This window comes from Chlorocebus sabaeus, chromosome 10 (genome assembly GCF_047675955.1).
Source record: "Chlorocebus sabaeus isolate Y175 chromosome 10, mChlSab1.0.hap1, whole genome shotgun sequence".
Lineage (NCBI taxonomy): Eukaryota > Metazoa > Chordata > Mammalia > Primates > Cercopithecidae > Chlorocebus > Chlorocebus sabaeus.
Window position 1 is genome coordinate 89621576 of NC_132913.1, and position 18630 is coordinate 89640205.

General features: G+C 43.7%; 1 protein-coding gene and 1 pseudogene across 1 annotated transcript in view; one reads left to right on the forward strand and one right to left on the reverse strand.

Annotated features, from left to right (window-relative positions):
• SUMO1 (small ubiquitin like modifier 1) overlaps window positions 1-15699 on the reverse strand; it is a 31799-nt gene extending 16100 nt beyond the window's left edge. Inside the window, exon 1 of the mRNA XM_007965883.3 lies at window positions 15540-15699. Within this exon, the coding sequence (XP_007964074.1) occupies window positions 15540-15551 (12 nt within the window). The 5' untranslated portion in view covers window positions 15552-15699. The remainder of the gene's footprint in view (window positions 1-15539) is intronic.
• A 956-nt stretch (window positions 15700-16655) lies between these two features.
• Window positions 16656-17089, forward strand: LOC103217665 (short transmembrane mitochondrial protein 1-like; annotated as a pseudogene).
• Window positions 17090-18630: the final 1541 nt, after the last annotated feature.

Genomic DNA, 18630 nt, shown 5'->3' on the forward strand with positions numbered 1-18630 from the left:
GGCCTCCCAAAGTGCTGGGATTACAGGCTTGAGCCACTATGCCTGGCCTGCTTCTTTTTTTCTCTTTTCTGAGACAAGAGTCTCACTCTATCACCCAGGCTGGAGTGCAAGGCTGTGATCTCGGCTCACTGCAACCTCTGACTCCCAGGTTCAAGCGACTTTCTCATCCCTCAACCACCTGAATAGCTGGGATTACAGGTATGCACCACCACGCCCAGCAATTTTGTGTGTGTGTATTTTTAGTAGAGACAGGGTTTTATCACATTGGCCCAGGTTGCTCTTGAACTTCTGGCCTCAAGTGATCTGACCACCTTGGCCTACCAAAGTGCTGGGATTACAGGCATGAGCCACCATGCCAGGCCAAGTCCAGTATTTTTTAAAACTGGTCTATGAACCACAGCACTCCCCCAACCTTCCAAATGATATTAATATCTTCCTTTAATGCTCCTATTTACAATTTATTCATATATTCTATGGCATTTAATCTCAACTTAAAAATACTCTCCCTTGACCTTACTTCTCTAGTTGTTTTTCTCACCTTTTGTTGTTATTGTTGTTGTTTTGAGATGGAGTCTTGCTCTGTTGCCTAGGCTGGAGTGCAGTGGTGCAATCTCGGCTCACTGCAACCTCCACCTCCCAGATTCAAGCAATTCTCCTGCCTCAGCCTCCTAAGTAGCTGGAATTACAGGTATGTGCCACCACACCCGGCTAATTTTTTGTATTTTTAGTAGAGACGGGGTTTCACTGTATTAGCTAGGATGGTCTCGATCTCCTGATTTCATGATCCACCCGTCTGGCCTCCCAAAGTGCTGGGATTACAGGCGTGAGCCACCACATCCAGCCAGTTCTCACCTTTTTTCAAAATCAAACTTTTTAAAGAGTATTCAGCTTTTGCTATCCCCACTTTCACTGTCAACCTACTGTAATGTGGTTTACACCCTCACCATTCCACTTTACACTCTCCTCACCAACGGTTAGCAGGTGGACTCTTTATTGCTAAATCCAATGGACACTTTCAAATTTCATCTGTAACTCAAACAACAAACACTGATGAGTTTTACCTTGAAAACTCTCCACCTTTGGCTGCCAAGATTAGGTTCTCTCTTCATTTCTGTAATTTCTTTCAATGCTGGGTTTCATCTGAATTCTGTGTCTTCAATCCTCTGCTTTTCTCTGTTTCCCTGGTGACCCGTGATTCCAACTAGTTCTCAGATACTAATAACTCAATCATTCCCTCTAACCTTTATGAGTTTCACACTCATTTATCCAAGTGCCTGAATATACTCCTTGGGTACTTCAGTATGGAAGTGTCCCAAACCAAATCATTATCTCTAACTCCTGGGTCAGTTTTAACTCCACTTTCTAAAAACCAAAATCAACATAAATTATAACTCTTCCTGGATTCCCAATTACAATAAATGGTTACCATACAACCAGCTGCCAACAACAGAAATTCCGGGGTCATCTTTGGCTCCTCTTCTGCTTTTAAACATTAAAATTCATATTTAACATCACTCTTCATTCTGACAATTCTGGGTTTTTTTGTTTTTGTTTTTGTTTTAGAGACAGGGTCTCACTACGTTGCCCAGGCTGGTCTTAAAACTCCTGGGTTCAAGCAATCCTCCCATCTCAGCCTCAGCCTCCCAAAGTGCTGGAATTACAGGCATAACCCATAGCACCCGGCCTGACAATTCTATTTCTTACAAGCTCTCAAGCCCATCCCTTTCTCTCCCTTCCACTGCTTTAGTTCAGGCACGCAGTGATGCTTATTAACATCACTGCAACAACATAACAGGCCTGGTGCAGTGGCTCACGCCCATAATCCCAGCACTTTGGGAGGCCAAGGTGGATCACTTGAGGCCAGGAGTTTGAGACCAGCCTGGGCAACATGGTGAAACCCTGTCTCTACAGGATATACAAAAATTAGCCAGACGTGGTGGTACACGCCTGTAGTCCCAGCTCTTGGGAGGCTGAGGTGGGAGGATCATTGGACCCCGGGAGGTCAAGGCTGCAGTGAGCCAAGATCATACCACTGCACTCCAGCCTGAGTAAAAGAGCAAGACCTTGTCACTAAAAAAAAAAAAAAAAAATTAATTTTAAAAATAGCATAACTGACGTTCTCAGTTCTCCCTTCAATTATCTCTCCAAACTGTCACCAGAGCCATCTCTCTAAAATGCAATCTGGTCTGCTCAAAATCTTCAGGGCTAAATTCAAACTCCTAGGCCTGGCACAGTGGCTCACGTCTGTAATCCCAGCATTTTTGGAGGCCAAGGCGGGTGGATTACCAGCCTGACCAACATGGCGAAACCCTGTCTCTACTAAAAATACAAAAATTATTAGCCAGGTGTGGTGGCACATGCCTATAATCCCAGCTACTCAGGAGGCTGAGGCATGGAATCGCTTGAACCCGGGAAGCAGAGGTTGCAGTGAGCCAAGATCACCCACTGCATTCCCACCTGGGCAACAGAAGGAGACTCCATCTCAAGAAAAAAAAAAAAATTCAAACTCCTTAGCTGACATACACTGATCCTTCATATGCTGGTCCCTGCCTAGCAGTGAAACCTTATTCTCCTCCCTCTATTAGCAAATATCCTATCCTCCAGCCACAACTGTCTACAATGCCTGGAACATGGCACCCTCTACCTTATCTCAATTATCTCTATACATGCTGACCCCCTCTTCTTAGAAGGCCTTTTCCCACTCTATTCACCTCTCATGACCACCGAGACATCACTTCCCTGATTATCTTCTTAAATGTTCCCATACTGCTTACTTATCTATCATAATCATTTGTTTGCGTATCTGTCTCTTCTATCAGATTTCAGTTTCTTATTGGCATGCCTTACTCTTCTTTGTATTTCCAGTCAAGCACAGAGCCTGGTACTTTGAAGATACTCAATATTCTTATTAAACAGTTTTCTGTGACAGGTTTGTATGTCTTGTCTTCCCTACAAGTTTACAAGCGGAGGGTCCAAGTTTTTTCATCTCTCTAACCTCTGTAGTGCCAAACAAATACTAAGCAATTTTTAAACGTTTGTTGAATAAATAAGATTGGCAGCACTATTTTCTGTGTATCACAGAATCTTACTCATGCGTCATACTTCTGTATGCAACAGTCAGTTCAAACAGATCTTTTCAGTTTTTTGCATTCACAGTTGAGAATAAGAGATAATTCACCTACATTTCATAAGAATATGTGAACAACTGGATTTAAAATTTTTGGATTTTAAATTTCCAAAAATAAGCTGCCACTTTCCCTAGACACTCCATTTGGTGATGTCTTCCCAACTCTTAACCACTATAACAACAATCACCTGTGCCACTTGTTTAATGGCCTCATGCTTGCTTAAGGCAGTCAAGTCTTTCACCTTCTCTCTTTTTCACAAACCAGCCTTGAAAATGAGAAAATCCTGTACAAAAAACGCCTAAGTTTGTCTCCAATGAGCTCAGTGTCTTTTGTATGCTGTCTCTCCTTCTCTTCCTTGCAAAAAGCAGCCAATACAGAACAGTATGACACGCTGGTTACAAAACAGTGAAAGCATTCAGCTCTGAGTCTGGGACACTAGGTCATCAAAGAAAAGAGAACACCAAAGAGAGCTGGGTGATTTGGTTAGAAAGGATACTCAGCCCCAAAGCAGAAGAAACGGTGATGGAAAGATTAAGTGAATATACAGGATCAAAGACAGAACTGAAAGCCTCTTAGACTGCAAAAGATATGGAAAACACAATAGTCCTCATTTTCAAATGTACAATATTCATGAGGGGGTTTTATTATGCTATTTCAAAGTCAAAAGAATAAGACCTTTGCTTAAAAGCACTCTAGAGGCCGGGCGCAGTGGCTCACTTCTGTAATCCCAGCACTTTGGGAGGCCAAGGCAGATGGATCACTTGAGGCCAGCAGTTCAAGAGCAGCCTGGCCGCACATGACGAAACCCCATCTCTACTAAAAATAAGTGGTGGTGGTGCACACCTGTAATCCCAGCTATTTGGGAGGCTGGGGCACAAGAATCGCTGGAACCCAGGAGGTGGAGGTTGCAGTGAGCCAAGATCATGCCAAAAAAAGCACTCTGGTAGTCAGTACAGTGACAATTCAGTCACAGGGACAGAGCATCACACTTAACTACTGCCAATGTGTCACGGACCCAGCTGCACAAGGATTGCTTTTTTTGCTTTTTTTTTTTTTTTTTTTTGACATGGAGTCTTGCTCTGCCACCCAGGCTGGAGTACAGTGGCGTGATCTCAACTCACTGCAACCTCTGCCTCCCGGGTTCAAGCGATTCTCCTGGCTCAGCCTCCTGAGTAGCTGGATTACAGGCACAGGCCACCACACCTGGCTAATTTTTGTATTTTTAGTAGAGACGGGGTTTTGCCATGTTAGCCAGGCTGGTCTCGAATTCCTGACCTCAGGTGATCTGCCCACCTCAGCCTCCGAAAAGTGCTGGGATTACAGGCATGAGCCACCGCTCCCAGCTGGATTGCTCATTCTCATTGAAAGAGGAGGGATTCTAGGAAAACCCAAAAACAAATAAAAAATGCATTTACTCTTATTTGATGATATTAACAAATCTGTTCATTTTTTAAGGTGTGACAAGAGTATATTTGTCATGTTAAAAGAAAAAGCCCTGGCTGGGCACAGTGGCTCACGCCTGTAATCCCAGCACTTTGGGAGGCCGGGGCAGGCAGATCACTGAGGTCAGGAGTTCAAGACTAGCCTGCCAAACATGGAGAAACCCCGTCTCTACTAAAAATACAAAATTAGCCAGGCATGGTGGCGCATGCCTGTAATCCCAGATACTAGGGAGGCTGAGGCAGGAGAATCACTTGAACCCAGGAGGCAGAGGTTGCGGTGAGCCGAGATTGCGCCATTGCACTTTAGCCTGGGGAACAAGAGCGGAAACTCTGTCTCAAAAAAAAAAAAAAAAAAAAAAAAAAAAAAAAAAAAAGGCCAGGCGTGGTAGCTCACGCCTATAATTCCAGCACTGTGGGAAGCCAAGGCGGGTGGATCACGAGGTCAGGAGATGAGACCATCCTGGTTAACACAGTGAAACCCCGTCTCTACAAAAAATACAAAAAATTAGCCGGGAGTGGTGGCGGGCACCTGTAGTCCCAGCTACTTGGGAGGTTGAGGCAGAAGAATGGCCCAAACCCAGGAGGCAGAGCTTGCAGTGAGTCAAGATCGCGCCACTGCACTCCATCCTGGGCGGCAGAGCAAGACTCCGTCTCAAAAAAATAATAATAAAAATTTTAAAAAAAGAAAAAGCCCTTCTCTTTTAAAGATACATACTGAAATATTTACAGGTGAAATGATACAGTATTTAGAACTGGCTTCAAAATAGTACGGGGGAGTATAATGGGATGCTGTAGATTATAGGCCAAGAGGAGGCCACAAGGATTCATTATATATACAGTACATTTAAACATAAATAATTTTAAAAAGACATTAAAAAATTCACTCCAGCCAGGCGCGGTGGCTTATGCCTGTAATTCCAGCACTTTGGGAGGCCGAGGCGGGCGGATCATGAGGTCAGGAGATCAAGACCATCCTGGCCAAGATGGTGAAACCCCATCTCTACTAAAAATACAAAAAATGAGCTGGGCGTGGTGGCAGGTACCTGTAGTCCCAGACACTTGGGAGCAGGAGAATGGCGTGAACCCAGGAGGCGGAGCTTGCAGTGAGCCAAGATCGCACCACTGCACTCCAGCCTGGGCAACAGAGCAAGACTCTGTCTCAAAAAAAAAAAAAAAAATCACTCCAAGCTTCAAACAAATTCTACATATATCAGTGTATTTTATTTCTTAATGAAGAAAGTTCAAAAAGGGTTAAACAGGATAATTCTAATGCACCCATTATTAAAAGGGAAATACTCAGAATTACAGTAAAGTCACTTCCCTCATACTTAAATAATTTACCACAATTCCATTTTATTTATTTATTTATTTATTTATTTATTTATTTAGAGACAGAGTCTTGCTCTGTCACCCAGGCTGGAGTGCAGTGGCACGATCTCGACTCACTGCAAACTCCACCTCCAGAGTAGCTGGGACTACAGGCGCACGCCACCATACCCAGTTAAATTTTGTATTTTTTTGGTAGAGACAGGGTTTCACCATGTTGCCCAGGCTGGTCTCAAACTCCTGCGCTCAGGCAATCCGCCCGCCTCAGCCCCAAAGTGCTGGGATTACAGGCATGAGCCACTGCACCCGGCCCACAATTCTAAAAACACAAAAATACATGTATATTTTCATCTTCGTGCTGCATATGTTCAAACTTAATAAAATGGTACTAGAGATTTAGAACAGAACTGACCAGATTTAACTGCGTAACTTCAAGGTTTAGGTCAAAGCTGTCAACACATTGGGCCTCTGAATATTTACATTCAACCCTGAATGGCAGTTAAACACTAGTCATGCACAAATAGCTTCTCAGGAACTAAAAACTATAAAAATTTTACTGGTTGTGTAAACCTTACGCTTTGAGTCTAGACCTATGCTAAGCCTAGAACAAACCAGTTTGACTGCATCCAAAAGTACCAGCAAACAGACTTGGAAGTATGACAGACACTGTTAATTACCCATCTGATATCTATTTTTCCTTTCTTCCTTACAAAGGGAAACCTAAATTTACCCAGAAAAAAAAAGTATTTCCCAGTTTCTTTTACAGCTGTTTTAGCCAAAGAGATATAAAGTGACATACTTTTTCCCTTTGCTTCTACCTTTTCTCCTGTCTGGAACACAAAGTAGCTTTTTTGTGCCCACAAGTAGACAAGCACCAGAGTGAAAGACTGCTGTTAAGGATGGAGAAGAAAATATGAAGGCACTGTGGAGCTACCACATCAGCCCTACACTACTTTTGTCTACACTTCTTGTTTTACAAGAAAAAGAAAAAAAAAAGCTTGTTTAACCTATGATAAATCAGATTTTCTGTTATTCAGCCCAAAAGTAATCCTGAAATAGAAGGTGCTATAAAAAAGGTATCAATTTGGCTCATATTAAAAACAAGCATTAGAAAATTCCTCAATGGGCATCAAAAGAAGAATGAATAAGTAAATTGAGTGTATTGCATTCCACACAATGGAATGCCATACAACAATGAGATTTAAAAACATACAGCTATATACAATAATAATGAACAAACCTCTAAACAGTGCTGGGCAAAAGAACCAACACAAAGAGGTACATACTGTATGATTTCACTTATAAAATGTCATGCTATATAAAAAACAGACAAAACTATTCTACTTGTTAAGTCAGTACAGCAGTTCTTCATCTGAGTGCTGGCTGCACGGATGTGTTCAGTTTGTGAAAATTCAGCAAACCATACACTGTTGTGCACTTTTTTGTAGGTATATTACTCTTTGGTAAAACCTTTAAAAATAACTGCCCTAGATATTGAGAACAACCAGCCCAGCAAACAAAACTCCACCCTTCCTTCCTTCCTTCAGGTCTTTTCCTTCAGATCCTCATTAGCTCAGAAAAGGCAACTGAATGCAAAAATAGCCAAAAAATATAACCAATACAATGTATCTTTAAGTAAACATAGTCATGTTGCAGGAATTATCCAAATTTTAAACTGTAAAACAAAGGTGCTCAATAACAGTATCTGTGTGAACTTTTCCCCATGACTCCTAAAGAAACAGAGTATCAGCCAGGCGGGGCAAGCGCAGTGGCTCACGCCTGTAACCCCAGCACTTTGGGAGGCCAAGGAGGGCAGATCACCTGAGGTCGGGAGTTCTAGACCAGCCTGACCAACATAGAGAAGCCCCATCTTTACTTAAAAAAAAAAAAAAATGAAATTAGCCAGGCACAGTGGCTCACGCCTATAATCCCAGCACTTTAGGAGGCAGAGGCAGGCGGATCACGAGGTAAGGAGATCGAGACCATCCTGGCTAACACGGTGAAACCCCATCTCTACTAAAAATACAGAAACTTAGCCAGGCGTGGTGGTGCGTGCCTGTAATCCCAGCTACTCAGGAGACTGAGGCAGGAGAAATGCTTGAAACCGGGAGGCAGAGGTAGCAGTGAGCCAAGATCGCGCCATTGCACTCCAGCCTGGATGATAGAGCAAGACTCCATCTCAAAAAAAAAAAAAAAAAATTAGCCGGACATGGTAGCACATGCCTATAATCCCAGCTACTCGGGAGGCTGTGGCAGGAGAATCGCTTGAACCCAGGAGACGGAGGTTGTGGTGAGCCAAGATCGCACCATTGCACTCCAACCTAGGCAACAAGAGCGAAACTGCATCTCAAAAAAATTAATTAATTAATTTAATTAAATAGAATATCAGCATTATGTATCTTTTGTTAAAAAAATCACAATTTCAGGGAATTCCAAAATGGAATGCTAAAGATGTCTTAATAAAAAATTAACCGGGCCAGGCGCGGTGGCTCATGCCTGTAATCCCAGCACTTTGCAAGGCCAAGGCAGGCAGATCACCTGAGGTCAAGAGTTCAGGACCAGCCTAGCCAACATGGTGAAATCTCATCTCTACAAAGATCAAAAATTAGCTGGGCATGATTGCGGGTGCCTGTAATCCCAGCTACTTGGAGTGGCTGAGGCAGGAGAATCGTCTGAACCTGGGAGGCGGAGGCAGGAGAATCGTCTGAACCTGGGAGGCGGAGGTTGCAGTGAGTCGAGACGGCACCACCGCACTCCAAACTGGGCAACAGAGCGAGACTCCGTCTCAAAAAAAAAAGATTATCGGCCTCTCTTGCTTTATCCACCATCGTGGTGTGTGCTTGACTCCACTTCTTGCATGTCTTCTCACAAGACTTTCAAGGTTAAGTGATTTCTGGTCAAGAAACAAAAGCAAAATCGTCCCATTCCCCAGTGGATTCAGATGAAAACTGGTAATAAAAACAGGTAAAACTCCAAAAGGAGACACTGGAGAAGAACCAAACTGGGTCTATAAGGAATTGCATGATACAACATACTTATGCTGTCTGAAGGTCACAATCATGTTACCATATCGAGCTGAAAATGTCACCACTATCTGAAGAGTTGGACCTGTTTTATTGGGAATATATTTTTTCTCTCTGAATCTGTTATGAACCCGTTGATTGGCTAGTTTCAGTAATAAATAAGTGAGATCTTTCGTTTCAAAAAAAAAAATTGTCCTTAACAATCCCAATGTTCTGGAAAAAGTGCATGATTCAACTTCGGAGATAAAGTTACCAGGTCTATTGCTAACAAAAGTAAAGGTGAAGAAGGTATGCAAAAATATCATAAGAGAAAAATGATTCCATGGCAACCAACCCTGCCTCAATAACAAAACAACATCAAGAGGACTGAAAAAGGAGGAGGAAGGTACCTGCTGTTTCATGTTTTTGAGGCGACCTTCCAATTCTAGGGCCTAGAATCGTGCTGTGAACATTGTGACATTCAATAAACATCTGTTGAATGAATCTGGCCACTCTCCTTTAAAAAATTTTTTACTAATTATCCACTCAATGTGCTAAGCATTACAGGGAAAAAAGGATGAATAAAGCCTGATGTAATGGAGAAAAGACACCTGGAATGCAAATAACTGGCAACGCAGTAGTTCATGCCTGTAATCCCAGCACTCTGGGAGGCCAAGGTAGGCGGATCACTTGAGGTCAGGAGTTCAAGACCAGCCTGTCCAACATGGGAAACCCCGTCACTACTAAATATACAAAAACTAGCCGGACATGGTGGCACACTTCTGTAATCCCAGCTACTTGAGAGGCTGAGGCAGGAGAATCACTTCAACCAGGAGGCAGAAGTTGCAGCGAGCCAAGATCATGCCACTGCACTCCAGCCTGGGCCACAGAGCGAGACTCCATCTCCAAAAAAAAAAAAAAAAAGGGAACATAAATAACTGTAACACTACACATTAAAAATTATGAAAGAGATACCCTAACTGCCTTCGGGACTAAAGGATGTCATGATTTGATAACTGCTTAATAGTTTTGAAATCTGAACTACTAAATCTTAATGAGCACTCTAATCATAACATTCATATTCAATTTTCAAACTACTAGTAAAGTTTGTTTAGATAATGCTTCCTTTAAAGTGTGTTTAGATAATGCTACAATCCATACATTTGTTAACATCCACTAGCAGGACCTCATGTCTATCAGAGAGGACACAGAATATGTATTCTTCTTCTCCTAGGGCATTAAATGCTTAAGGTATACATCATTAACTATATATGCAAGTAATAACTACAGTTTAACATAACTATTCTATGATATAAATAGTAGTACACATAATTATGAATTTTAATACACAACCAGTTCATCATATTCTCCTGCTACCTCAAGCAAAGAATTTCTAAAATCAGTAAAAATCAATAGCAGGGAGTTATACAGAACACTGCAGGGAATAATACTATCATGGCAAGAAAAATACAATTAATGTAGATTAAAGATAACTGCAAATTCTTTGTTATTCCTCCCATTGAGAAACAGTGTCTAAATAAATGCCTTTCCCTTGAATCTGGCTGACCTTAGTGATTTAAATGGCCAGCAGAATACAGAAGTGATTTCCAAGGCTAGGTTGTAGGAGCCTTGCTATTTCCACCCAGGTTCTCTTGGAACACCTATTATCTGTGATCCCTGAGCTGTAAGTCTGAATTCCCTGGGGTCTCTATGCTGAGAACACATGATGAAACCACTAAGAAAGGCTCTGAGACTATATGGAGACACTTGCCCCATCCAGTCTCATCCCACCCCACCCCTAGCTGTTCCAGCCCCCAGCCACTTGAGTCATCTCAGCTGAGGCCCCACATACCTAGAAGCAGAGATGAGTCTAACCCACAGAGCCCTGTCCAAATTGCAGATTTATGAGCAAAATAAATGTCTGTTGTTTTAAGTCACAAAATTTTGAAGTAATGTATCCGATAATCAGAATTGCACAATGCTTCCAAATCCTTGACTAAAGATAAAAGGAAATCATTCAATCTCTCTTTCTGGGGTGTTAATACAGATTCAGTTAGAGTGGAGCAAATCAGTCATCCAATTGCTACAATTAACAGACCTGAATTGAAGTGCTAACCAAGCTACCTTTGATGATTTTGATATAAAAAACAAACACTATAAACTCAAATATCAGAAAGGAGGAAGGGGAAAATATTTGTACAAATTACACTTATCTTTTTGATAATAAGCTTCTGGTTCTGTGAGACTGGGCTAAAGGAAAACACCCAATCAGATTTCTGTTACTGGTTAAAGGATGGTCCTTAACCATTTTGAGGAATCACGTACCCCTGATGAGACTATGGGTCCTTTCTCCTATTTAAAAAAAAAAAAAAAAAAGAATATGGCCAGGCTCACACCTGTAATCCTAGCACTTTGGGAGGCCAAGGCGGGCAGATCACCTGAGGTCAGGAGTTCGAGACCAGCCTGGTGAAACCCCATCTCTACAAAAAAAACGAAAATTAGCCAGGTGTGGTGGTATGCGCCTATAATCCCAGCTACTAGGGAGGCTGAGGCAGGAGAATGCTTGAACCCGGAAGGCAGAGGTTGCAGTAACCGAGATCACACGACACTGCACTCCAGCCTGGGCAATAGAGCAATGCTCTATCTTTAAAAAAAAAAAAAAAAAAAAATGCACAGATACTCACAAAATACTCCATACAATGTAAGCGAACTTTCAGTCTTTATGGCCTATGGGCCTTAGGTTTAGAACTTGTTTTAAAGGATTATTTAATAATGGTACACAAATCTACTAGATGATGTTGGAATTGTTAAAATTATAAAGTGGGTTCGTTGTTGTTTTTTGCCAGGCACGGTGCCTCACGCCTGTAATCCCAGCACTTTGAGAGGCTGAGGCGGGTGGATCACGAGGTCAGGAGTTCGAGACAGCCTGGCCAATATGGTGAAAACCTGTCTCTACTAAAAATACAAAAAAATTAGCCGAGCGTGGTAGCTAATTTTTTGACTCCATCTCAAAAAAAAAAAAAAAAGTTTTTTGGTTTTTTTTCCTTTTTTTTTTTTTTTTTTTTTTGAGACACAGTCTTGCTCTGTCACCCAGGCTGGAATGCAGTGGCATGATCTCGGCTCACTGCAACCTCCGCCTCCTGGGCTCAAGCAATCCTCCCACCTCAGACTTCCAAGTAGCTGGGATTACACGCATGAGCCCCCAGGCCCAGCTAATTTTTGTATTTTTAATAAAGACAGGCTTTAGTCATGTCGGCCAGGCTGGTCTCAAAGTCCTGGCCTCAAGTGACCCACCCACTTCAGGCTCCCAAAGTGGTGGGATTATAGGCGTAAGTCACCCTACTCAGCCATTAAGAAGTGTTTCATTCAAATTCCAAAAACAATCATTTTTTATTAATCAATGGAAAACCCAGCAATTGAAGTCTTGTGTGTATTTAATGTCCACCGATTTTAACCTTATTACTCAATTTCACTATTTTGGCACCAGACAATAACCTTCTGAGAGGTGCCTCAGAAAATACATCACTCTAAAATAACTTGATTCAAATTAAGGTTGTCTTTTTAGGACAGTGGTTTAGTCTCATGCTGATATTAAACAGTGCAGGATTTGGAGATTCTTGCTCTCACTTATAAACTTCTTAAGATGAAAGGTTCAGCTTCATAACTCTTTAAGTCTTTAGCACTCAACACTGAACTTGTACTGGATCTTGTTTGTTTTGAGTCAGGGTCTCTATCGCCCAGGCTGGAGTACAGTGGCATGATCTTGGCTCACTGCAACCTCGACTTCCCGGGCTCAGGTGATCCTCCCATGTCAACCTCCTGAGTAGCTGGGACTACAGGTACAGGCCACCATGCCTGACTAACTTTACTTTTTGTAGACACCACAACTCTCTATGTTGCCCAGGCTGGTCTCAAACTCCTGGGCTCAAGCAATCCTCCCCCACTTTGGCCTCCCAAAGTGCTAGGATTACAGGTGTGAGCTGCTGCACCCGGCCAATGTACTGGGTCTTTTTTTTTTTTTTCTTTTAACGGAGTCTCACTCAGTTGCCCAGGCTGGAATGCAATTGTGTGATCTCTGCTCACCGCAACCTCCGCCTCCCGGGTTCAAGCAGTTCTCCTGCCTCAGCCTCCTGAGTAGCTGGGATTACAGGCGCGCACCACCACACCCGGCTAATTTATGTATTTTTAGTAGAGACAGGGTTTCACCATGTTAGTCAGGCTGGTTTCGAACTCCTGACCTCGTGATCCCCCCATCTTGGCCTTCCAAAGTGCTGGGACTACAGGCATGAGCCACCACGCCCGGCGAGTCCTAATTATTAATAATGATGTTGGTCAATCAGCCTACAGCAACAATTCTCAAACTTTTTGTTCTCAGGAATCTTACACCTTAAATTTATTTAGAATCCCATAAAGCTTTTGTTAGGTTGGTTACATCTATTGATGTTTCCAGTATTAAACACTGAAAATTGGGAAATGTCTTAAATATTAATTCATTTTAAAATACCAACAAACCTGTTATATGTTAACAAATACATATTTTTATTGAAAATAGTTTTCAAAACAAAATTAATGAAAGAGTGGAACTGTTACACTTTTTTGCAAATCTCTTTAATGTCTGGCTTAATAAAAACAGCTGGATTTTCACATCTGCTTCCACACTTAATTTGTTTTGTTATCACAGGTCATGTTAGTTTCTAGAAATGTCCATTGAACACTCATAAAAGAATGACAGTAAAAAAGACAAATAATGTCCTAGTATGAACATGAAATAAAAGAATGTATTTGTATCCTAGGTCCCTCATTTCTTTATGTCTCTCTTAAATGACCTGACTTCAAACTGGAGCAATAAAGTCTACATTTTATAATTATTTCTTTATGTTGCTCTTTCATCGGTCTACAATAAATTTCAAAATGCTTCCTAGACGCTTCTGAGAAGCAAAATGAAAGGATGATGAAATTAAGCATTTACACCTATACTTCTCTTCCTAGTAACCAAGTAAACAACTACCTAGGGAAACACTTAAAATGCCAATTTGGGAATTAATCTAGATTATTAGTAAGTAGATCCATCCAAAATCAATCTAGATTATGGTAGAGCTTTAAAATGTTAAGTGTACATTTTGTACAATAGTACAAATCTGCAAAAACCTCACTTGCTCTCACCAAATGGTACAAAACTGGGTTAAAAGCTAAGGGAATAGGTGTGTTAAATTTAAAAGTTCAAGTACATCGCGGAGTTGAATGAAAAATAGTTTTCTGAATACCACTAAACGAGTAAAAGTCCAAAAATAATGGAAAAAGTCAAAGTCGGCCGAGCTCGGTAGCTCATGTCTGTAATCCCAACACTTTGGGAGGCCGAGGCGGGCGGATCACAAGGTCGGGCGATTGAGACCAGCCTGGCCAATATGATGAAATGCTGTCTCTACTAAAAATACAAAAAGTAGCTGGGTATGGTGGTGCGTGCCTGTAGTCCCAGCTACTTGGGAGGCTGAGGCCCGAAAATTGCTTGAACCCAGGAGGCAGAGGGTGCAGTGAGTGGAGATCGCACCACTGCACTCCAGCCTGGCGACAGAGCGAGACTCCGTCTCAAAAAAAAAAAAAAAAAAAAAAAAAAAAAAAGGTCAAAGTCGTCTGAGCAAACAAAAGACCAGACAAAAACTTTATGAATTAAAAACTAGCCATAAAGGTGGTTAATTAGAACAGGATGAGGAAGAAAAGCTTAGGGAAAATCTATCACTCCTGATTAAGTGCAAATCCCAAGTAAATTATTGATACTAACAGTGAGCTGGAGCACTTTGCCTTACCAGGCAACTTTCTGCAACTACTCTACATACACAAAGTCTTCCTATGCTTTTCCTCAAAAATATGAGCCTGCTTCAGGTTAATGCCCAGATGAGATGCTTTTTGTTGCTGTAACAGTTTAGTTCTATTTTCTTTCTTGGTTATTCTAAATGCTCTCTTACAACTGGAGAGCTAGGATGAACCAATCCCGAGTAAGAAACGGGAAAGTACAGTAAAGAGGCGACAGCTCTGCACCCCCACACGGAAAAAGACTCAGAGAAGAGCAGCGGCATCCTTGCCCCAGCTCCAATCCGAACGGAGGCAGGATTCCCAACAACATCGGACGTCTCCCTCCCTCGCCGCCCCACGCCCTCCCGACGAAGAAGCACAAAGTGGAGAGTCCAGCCGCTTCTCAGGGCCACGGAGCCTCCCAGTCAGGGATTCTCTCCCGTTACATAACTGAGGCCTAAGGCCCTGCTTCTGCGATCAGTCCTCTGGAGGGAGACGGACGGGTTCTCCAGGGACCCTCTCAGGGAGGTGGAAGCGGGACTCTGCACCTGGTCGACCCGGGAGAAAGAAGTGGGACGACATGAGGGAGGCCGCGACCAGAGGCTTTGGGGTACAGGGGGTGATGAGCGAGCCCGGAGAGGGGCGGGCGGCTCCGGGAGCCCCGCAGCAGGCCCCGGCATCTCCGGCCCTAGTCGGCTCCCCTCCCTCGCCTGCCCACTCCCCACCGGCCGCCCCCTCCCCCATTCCGCGCTCCCCTCCCCCGCGCCTCCATCCCCGACCCCAGCCTAGCGGCAGGCAGACCTGCAGGGAAGGCCCTGGCCACCGCCGTTGGATGGCTCCCAGCCCGGTACCTGGTCAGACATGATGACGGTGGCTTCACCCGGGGGTCTCCGCACAGCAGCGGCCTCGGGTAGGCAGAACCTCGCTGCGGGGTTTACAAATCCGTCTCCCTTCCCCACAGCACAACACCGCGGCTGCAGTAACTTCCGCTACGCCTCGCGTCACTTCCGCTACGCGCAGGGAGGAGGGAGAGAGGGAAGAGAGGAAAGACAAGGCGGGAAAGTGGGTGGGGGAGCGGCCAAGAGGAGGGGCGGGCTGTGGAGCTGCTTTGCCGGTGGTCGCGCGGGTGAACGGCAGTTTTGTCAGCTCCTTCAAGGACTAGGTCCAGCGCATCAGTACTAGGGCCATCCCCCAGGAGCAAAAGTCCTGGCTCCATGTCTCAGTGTTTGGAGCCACTCTCACAGCCTAGATTCCTCTCTCCATTACTCCTTGCGCGTCTCTGACGACTAAGCCGGGATACTTCTTTTGTCTCCTCCCAGCCTTGCTCATCAACCTCCCAACCCCAAATATGTTTATTTGAATGCCAGCTCTAGAACTAACATTTTCCGTTGACCAGCACCCTTGCCAAACACATGACCGTGATTTAAAACAACAAGAAATCAACGACCCAACACAATCTTGATGGCTACTGATGCTGAAGACCGCTGCTGAAAGTTCTAAATAGGGGGTGGGTAATTCCAACCCTTGAACTGGTTGCTTTGAGTTAAGGTTAAAGAATGATTCTTCTTGGCAGGGCGCTGTGGCTCACGCCTGTAATCCCAACAGTTTGGGAGGCCGAGGCGGGCGTATGACCAGAAATCGGGAGCTCGAGACCAGCCTGGCCAACACGGTGAAACCACGTCTCTACTAAAAATACAAAAATTAGACGGGCGTGGTGGCTGACACCTATAATCACAGCTACTAGGGAGGCTAAGGCTGGAGAATCGCTTGAACCTGGGAGGCGGAGATTGCAGTGAGACGAGATCCACGCCATTGCACTCCAGCCTGGACGACCAGAGCGAAACTCCTACTCAAAAAAAAGGAGGGGGGGGGTGCGGTTCCGCGCCCCGCGCATGGGGAAGCAGGCTCCGACCGGCCCGCCGAGCTGCAGCAGCCCTTTGCGCCCTCCTGGCCCTCCCACCAACATCATGTTCTAGTTCCTGCTTGGATTTACATTGGGCAACGTGGTTGGAATGTATCTGACTCAGAACTATGACATACCAAACCTGGCTAAAAAACTTGAAGAAATTAAAAAGGACTTGGATGCCAAGAAGAAACCCCCTACTTCATGAGAATGCCTCCGGCACTGCCTTCCAGATACACTGATTCTACTGCTTTTGAGGGCCTCCTTTACCATCTGAACCAAAAGCTTTTGTTTTCATCTCCAGCCACTGGGCTCCTCTTCTTTGCTAGAACCTGTGTTTTTGGCTTTAGAGCAAGCAAAATGGGGCCTCAATTTGAGAACTACCCTACATCTCCAACATTCTCACCTCTTCACATATTCCCTTTCCAATTGCATAGGAGGTTCTAAGACTGGAATTATGGTGCTAGATTAGTAAACATGACTTTTAATGAAAAAAAAGATTTTTCTTAAATTTCTTCTGTAAAGCACAATGGCCCTACTGGCACAAACAGTGGCCCTACGGGCATACTCATGGAGGATAAGAATATAAACAAATAGAATTGAGAATCCTGAAATAAATCAATAACCCTCACATTTACATCAACAAAAACACCAAGACAAATCAATGGTGAAAGAACAGTCTTTTCAACAATTGGTACTAGCACAACTAGACATCCACATGCAAAAGAATGACTGTTTTGTTTTTTGTTTTTTTGTTGTTGTTGTTTTGGTCACCATCTCGAAAAAAAAAAAAGAAAAAAAAAGAAGAAAAAAAAGAACACAAGGAGGCCAGGAACCACGGCTCACATCTATAATCCCAGCACTTTGGGAGGCCCAGGTGGGCAGATCTCCTGAGCCCAGGAGTTCAAGACCAGCTTGGGCAACATGTTGCAGTGTGCCAAGACCATCCCACTCCACTCCAGCCTGGGCAACAGAGTGAGACCTTGTCTCAAAAAAATAAAACAAACAAACAAAATGATCGGGTGCAGTGGTTCATACCTGTAATCCCAGCACTTTGGGAGGCCAAGACAGGCAGATCACTTGAGGTCAGGAGTTGGAGACCAGGCTGGCCAACATGGTGAAACCCCATCTCTACTAAAAATGCAAAAGCTAGCCAGGCATGGTAGTGCAGGCCTGTAATCCCAGTTACTCGGGAGACTGAGGCAGGAGAATCGCTTGAACCTGGGAGGCAGAGGAAGCTGCAGTGAGCTGAGATCACACCATTGCACTCCAGCTTGAGACTGGGTGACAGAGTGAAACTCCGTCTCAAAAAAAAAAAAAAAACAAGGAGATACCACTTTATACCCACTAGAAGGGCTATGTTCGAAAAGACAGAAAATAACAAGTGTTGACAAGGCTATGGAGAAATTAGAACCCTTACACCCTGCTAGTAGGAATATAAAATACTTTAGGCTAGGCATAGTAGCACTGGCCTATAGTCCTAGCTACTTGGGAGGCTGAGGCACAAGGATCCCTTGAGGCCAGGTGGTGGAAGCTTCAGTGTGCTATGCTATGATCAAGCCTGTGAAAAGTCAATGCACTATAGGCTGGGCAACATAGCAAGACCCTATCTCAAAAAACAAAAATGTTTTGAAAAACTGGCTGTCAGTTCCCAAAATTGTAAAACATAAAGTCACCATAAGACCCAGACATTTCGCTCCTAGGTATATACCCAAGAGAATTGAAAACATATATCCATTCCAGACTCAGTGGCACATGCCTGTAATCCCAGCACTTTGGGAGGCCAAGGCAGGAGGATGCCTTGAGGCCAAGAGTTCAAGATTACAGTGAGCTATTATAGCATTCTAGCCTGGGCAACACAGTGAGACCCTGTGATATGGTTTGGCTCTGTGTCCCCACCCAAATCTCCTGTCCAATTGTAATTTTCAATGTTGGGGGAAGGACTTGGTGGGAGGTGATTGAATAATGGGGGCAGATTTTCCCCTTGCTGTTCTCGATATAGTGAGTGAGTTCTCACGAGATCTGGTTGCTTAAAAGTG